At 41.9% G+C, this 6,679-nt stretch overlaps 1 protein-coding gene across 1 annotated transcript; it reads right to left on the bottom strand.

The window, feature by feature from the left end:
* Positions 1 to 1,978: 1,978 nt before the first annotated feature.
* Positions 1,979 to 5,065, bottom strand: LOC311112201 (uncharacterized protein). The gene is made up of 2 exons (XM_084155225.1): positions 4,969 to 5,065; positions 1,979 to 2,947 (listed from the first exon to the last, which is right to left on the bottom strand). The coding sequence occupies exon 2, from the start codon at positions 2,931 to 2,933 to the stop codon at positions 2,418 to 2,420; it is 516 nt and encodes a 171-aa protein (XP_084011351.1). The 5' UTR covers positions 2,934 to 2,947; positions 4,969 to 5,065; the 3' UTR covers positions 1,979 to 2,417.
* Between the last annotated feature and the right edge of the window lie 1,614 nt (positions 5,066 to 6,679).

Raw genomic sequence — 6,679 nt, 5'->3', positions numbered from 1 at the left:
GTGAGAGACAGAATAACAACAAAAAAATCCAGAAAAACGCATGTAAAAAATGTTATAAATTGATTTGCATTTTAATGAGGGAAATAAGTATTTGACCCCTCTGCAAAACATGACTTAGTACTTGGTGGCAAAACCCTTGTTGGCAATCACAGAGGTCAGACGTTTCTTGTAGTTGGCCACCAGGTTTGCACACATCTCAGGAGGGATTTTGTCCCACTCCTCTTTGCAGATCTTCTCCAAGTCATTAAGATTCGGAGCGTGACGTATGGCAACTCAAACCTTCAGCTCCCTCCACAGATTTTCTATGGGATTAAGGTCTGGAGACTGGCTAGGCCACTCCAGGACCTTAATGTGCTTCTTCTTGAGCCACTCCTTTGTTGCCAGTCATTGTCATGCTGGAATACCCATCCACGACCCATTTTCAATGACCTGGCTGAGGGAAGGAGGTTCTCACCCAAGATTTGAAGGTAGATGGCCCCGTCCATCATCCCTTTGATGCGGTGTAGTTATCCTGTCCCCTTAGCAGAAAAACACCCCCAAAGCATAATGTTTCCACCTCCATGTTTGACGGTGGGGATGGTGTTCTTGGGGTCATAGGCAGCATTCCTCCTCCTCCAAACACGGCGAGTTGAGTTGATGCCAAAGAGCTCAATTTTGGTCTCATCTGACCACAACACTTTCACCCAGTTCTCCTCTGAATCATTCAGATGTTCATTGGCAAACTTCAGACAGCCCTGTATATGTGCTTTCTTGAGCAGGGGGGCCTTGCGGGCGCTGCAGGATTTCAGTCCTTCACGGCGTAGTGTGTTACCAATTGTTTTCGTGGTAACTATGGTACCAGCTGCCTTGAGATCATTGACAAGATCCTCCCGTGTAGTTCTGGGCTGATTCCTCACCGTTCTCATGATCATTGCAACTCCACGAGGTGAGATCTTGCATGGAGCCCCAGTCCGAGGGAGATTGACAGTTATTTTGTGTTTCTTCCATTTGCGAATAATCGCACCAACTGTTGTCACCTTCTCACCAAGCTGCTTGGCGATGGTCTTGTAGCCCATTCCAGCCTTGTGTAGGTCTACAATCTTGTCCCTGACATCCTTGGAGAGCTATTTGGTCTTGGCCATGGTGGAGAGTTTGGAATCTGATTGATTGATTTCTTCTGTGGACAGGTGTCTTTTATACAGGTAACAAGCTGAGATTAGGAGCACTCCCTTTAAGAGTGTGCTCCTAATCTCAGCTCGTTACCTGTATAAAAGACACCTGGGAGCCAGAAATCTTTCTGATTGAGAGGGGGTCAAATACTTATTTCCCTCGTTAAAATGCAAATCAATTTATAACATTTTTGACATGCGTTTTTCTGGATTTTTGTTGTTGTTATTCTGTCTCTCACAGTTCAAATAAACCTACCATTAAAATTATAGACTGGTCATTTCTTTGTCAGTGGGCAAACATACAAAATCAGCAGGGGATCAAATACTTTTTTCCCTCACTGTAAATAGCTAAATGATCCTTGGTATGACCAGCTTAAAATAATTCCATAGTTAGCTTAGTAGAAACCCTTCCCCAGTTAAAGTTACTTAAATAAAACGGATCTTGGTCAGCTAGCAACTTACGTGAGTCTGGCAAACACAAAATTGCAGGGATAGAAAAGTTAGATAAATAGCAGGTTAGGTTCTCCATGTTGGCTCCATGTCCAGCGCTGGTTGTGTGACTCTTACACCCGGGCCCTTAGACTTTATAGGGTTAAGTTGAACATGTGCTCTTTATGACAATGTTAAAATTAGGTTACACTACTCAAAAGGCACCTAATTGGTGGAACGACCCAGGTTTCAGAGAAATGGATATGTGATTAATTTACTTTTGTAAAACATTATTCTATGTAAATAAAGTGTAACAAAGTATGGTGTTGATGTGGTGAGACTGATGTTATTTATACATTCAACATTTTGTACTAAACATATGAAATAAAAAACAACTAATTAACTAATGTCCTTTATTAGAAACATGAATCCCCCCCCCCACACACACACACACACTTATGCCGTGTTCACGTGCTAGTCGGAACTAGGAAACTCAGACATTTCTGACTTGCTCATTGGTTGAAAGCGGCACATGTATAACTACAGTTTCCTAGTTCCGACTAGTGTGGCAATAACTATTGCAGGTGAAATTGTTGGGGAAAAATAAAACATGGTAGGATGTGAAACATCTGAAACCAAGGCCTTTTATAAAAATAAAAACATTCACAATTTCCTACAATGCATAATGGATGGGGAATATCGAAGACATGATGTAATACCCATGCTTAGTATACATTTGTAAGAAAATAAATAATACAATTAAAGATCTTGAATTTGACCATCAGAAATTAGGTTCAAAAGGAATTATGTGTACGATGCCCTTGGCCAGGGGGGAAAGTCTTAAGAGTATCCAGTCTGCTCCAGGAGTTCATCCAGCTCCAAATTACGGATGATACTGATCAACCCCTTACTGATGCGATAGGTGCGCTGGGGGTCAAAAGCACCTCTGTGATGATCATGTTGGGTCACGTAGATCCTGTCCAACACCAGGTCTGACTGGAGGCTGATGATGATCCGGTCTATGTTGCTGTCGTCACTGTGTCCTGTGTGGTTTTCGCTGACATAATCCGGCAGGTTCTCAGACCCTGGTTTATTCAGATTGCCCACTTCGTAGTACGGTAAACCCTGGTCTGGTAGCAGTTGGTTACACTGGCCATCATGCTCCTCTATGTTGTCGAAGAAGCGGTGGAAGCCGAACGCCGCCTTCTTGGGGTTGCGCACTGTCACCATTTCACCCTTTTTGTTGAATTTGACGTAGTCGTGGGCGAACCAGTGAAGGAGATGAAGGCCATGTCTTGGCCGGGGTCTACCAAAGCCAGATGACTGGAGGTGATCGATTTCGTTCAGTGTCTCCATGGTTATGATTTACTCTAGAAAGGAGGGAGGGCAAGGTGGAAAGATGGAGAGCGAGAAAGAGAGAGTAAGAGTGGGTTTGCTTGTCAAAAAGTATGAGCGAAACATTTATTTAACTGTCTGGTCCAAGAGAAAGAGGACACACACATTTCTGTCATTGTCTCTTTACAGAGTAGTTCTTGAGAAAATGGTTTGCATCCTCCACACGACACGACAGAAACACACTAACTAGAGGTGGACTTCAACCTCATGGTCCCTTTGCTGTTCTGCCTATATTTCCTTCAATGGAAATCTAAACAATGAAAGGGATATAATCAAAGGTGTGGGCAACAGCAGGACAGTCAAGTTGCATCTGGCTGTAAAACTAGAGGAGCAGTGTCAATTCTCGGGACCATGCATGGAGGCCAGGAGGGTACCGGCTCAGGTGCACACGCCTGAAGGCAGCAGGCCCACCGGGTCAGGGAATGGTGGGTACCCCAAGTCAGGTGGCTGAGACCCTAGCTGGGCGGGAGGCCTAGGGCCTGACAAGGCAGGGGACTCATAGCCAGCTAATACTATGGCCACAAACTGCTGGAGACTTGGAGCCTAACTGGGCATGAGACATACATTAGGGCCTAGGACTAGAACAGGACACTACGGGCCGACAAGCTTTGGACTGCAAATCGACTGAGGGACTGTGGACCTATGGAACAGGTAGCCTAGTAACTGGACAGAAGACAATCCGATAGAGTGAGATGTTTTTCATCATCGATGGCAGATCAGTATTGGAGTTATGGTAATCTGAGGCTAGATCCAGTGGTGTAAAGTACTTAAGTAAAAAATACTTTAAAGGACTACTTAAGTCGTTTTTTTGGGTATCTGTACTTTACTTTACTATTTATATTATTGACAACTTTTACTTTCACTTCACTACATTCCAAAATAAAATAATGTACTTTTTACTGCATACATTTTCCCTGACACCCAAAAGTACCCGTTACATTTTAAATGCTTAGCAGGACAGGAAAATGGTCCAATTCACGCACTTATCAAGAAAACATATGGTAATCTCTACTGCCTCTGATCTGGCGGACTCACTAAACACAATGCAGGGTTTGTAAATTATGTCTGAGTGTTGGAGTGTGCCCAACTATCCGTACATTTTAAAAACAAGGAAATGGTGCCGTCTGCTTTGCTTAATATATGGAATTTGAAAAAAAATGATTTATACTTTTACTTTTGATACTTAAGTATATTTTAGAAATTACATGTACTTTTGATACTTAAGTATATTTAGGACCAAATACTTTTTGACTTTTACTCAAGTAGTATTATACTGGGTGACTTTCACTTTTACTTGAGTAACTTTCTATTAAGGTATATATACTTTTACTCAAGTATGACAATTAGGTACTTTTTCCACAACTGGCTAGCTCTGTGGTTAAAGTGAATGTATCCCAATTGGGTTACTATTTATTAATCCACATATAATTATAAATAAAAGTCCCAATACAAAATCCCCTCTCACTTTCATATTTTATCCTTCATTTAACAAAATAGGTGATGATGTGATCAACCTTCTGAAGCATGTCAGATAATTAGAGCCTGAATCGTGATGTCCTCAAGAGGACCACCAAGGAATTTGCATTTCAATACAGACTTCTCAGCTAACACAAAATGTTCTAAGAACCATAAAGCATGGTGAGAGTGTTGTTGTCCTATGGTTATTTTGCAAACATCCTTCCCTGGGAATGTTGAAGGATAGTTGCTTGGCTTTGGTACATTCTCGGCACATTTAAGGAGCTTCACAAAAAAAGTAAAACTAGGCTGCTGTTCATTATTGGTAAGAAAACATTTAGGCCTACATTGTTGTATTAAATCAGTCAAGCCTCATTGCAAGATATCGTCTTTGAGCAAACGTCTTGTCCAACAAATCTAATAAAACAACCAAGACATTCTGTAGCCTACCAGCTTACTTCATTATGTCCATCATTATCGGGAAGACAGGTTTACAAATTGTAAATTGATGCCAAATAAATCATTCAAATGAACAACTTACCTATTTTTGAATCAAGTATATTCAATGTTTGTGAAGTGATAATAGGCTAGGCTGCTATGGAGTAACAATTGTATAGCAACAGTTTCACTTTTAGCCTGTCGAGTTGTTTATCTGCAGAATGTAGACGTGTCCTAACCACGCCCCAAAGTTCCATGGGCAAAAAGCCAAGGCTATTTAACACTATATTCTCCTAATCTAATTTTGTAAACATATTTTTTGGCCAATAACAGGCTGAGCTTAACAGGTTATTCGTTCTTACACTGACACATGAGAGATTGAATTCCTCAGGGACATCAAAGAACCTGATTAGCTCAGCCTTGTAGTACAGTGCTAAACAGTTTCTTTGTTCAGTGCTAAACAGGTTCTTCGGAATTAAACATGATTTTACACTGTTGCTTGATTCTGCTAAACAGGTTCTTCATTCTCACACTGACACACACTGACCTTCTCTCGTGTCAGTGTGACAACAGTGTAATATCATGTTTAATTACAGTACTATAAACAGCATTTTATCAACACAGAAGATAAATGTGTATTCCACATAAAAAATGTAGTCCTAAATTCTGATGTGAAATGTTGAGAATTGCTCTATCGCTTTCACCTCTCCATTTCATAATGCGTCTTTCCACAGCAATCCTTTTTTAGTCCGAATAATATTACATATTCCTAATTTCAAATAAGACTGTTTCCTGCTGGATATTTTTTTAAAGGTGATTTTAAAGTAAGAGTATTATTTAAACAATTATCTTAACTGGCCAACAATTTTTAAAAAATGTTTTTTCTTATTTTTTCCTTCGATAAATCAAGTGCATCAATCAAGAGTTCAATATAAAATCAAAACAATCTAAATTCAAAGGACCAGACAAAACAGGACAGATAAAAAGAGGAGGGAGGGGTTACAAACCTGATTTAGGGTAAGGGTTTGGTTTTTGGTGGTAGTGTTGGGAATAGGAGCTAAAGGCCCAGAAACCCATGGTGGAGAGGTGGAATGGGGGGGAGACAAGGAGACCAGCAGAGGAGGAGGGAGCGGGAGGGGGCATAGACTGGGAGAAGATCAGAGAGGTAGGTGGGTGCCAGGTTGTGGAGGGCTTTGTAGGTGAGGAGGAGTGTTTTTTGAAGTTAATACACGATTGCACAGGGAGCCAGTGTAGATTGATGAGGATTGGTTTGATGTGTTCAGTTGATCTGGTGTGGGTGTGGATTCTGGAGAGTTCAGAACCAGTTGGAGTCTTTGATGAGTTTGGTGGGGATCTGGTGAGGAGTGTTACAGTAGTCTAATCGGGAAGTAACGACGGCATGGATGAGGGTTTCGGTGCTGGAGTGGAACAGTGAGGGGCGGAGCCTGGAGATATTGCGGACGTGGAAAAATGCTGTCCTGGTGCTGGTTTTTATGTGGGGTTGGAAAGAGAGGGAACTATCCAGGGAGATGCCGAGGCTTTTGACTTGTGTTTACAGAGGGACCAGGAAACCATCTGTGGTGATGCTTGAAGAGAGTGGATTTGGAGCCGATGAGCATGACCTCTGTCTTGTTGCTGTTGAGTTTGAGGAGGTTCATGCTCATCCAGCTCCGGATGTCTTGAAGGCAGCTGATGAGGGAGGTGGGAGGGAGGGGAGTGGTGGGTTTGGTGGAGAGGAAGAGCTGGGATTCATCAGCATAGCAATGGAATTGAACTTGGTGATGTCGCATGATCTTGCCCAGGGGTAGGAGGAA

The sequence above is a fragment of the Coregonus lavaretus genome (assembly GCF_964263955.1).
Source record: "Coregonus lavaretus genome assembly, chromosome: 38".
NCBI lineage: Eukaryota > Metazoa > Chordata > Actinopteri > Salmoniformes > Salmonidae > Coregonus > Coregonus lavaretus.
Note: the sequence above shows the minus strand (reverse complement) of the source record. Positions and strands in the feature narration are given on the sequence as shown.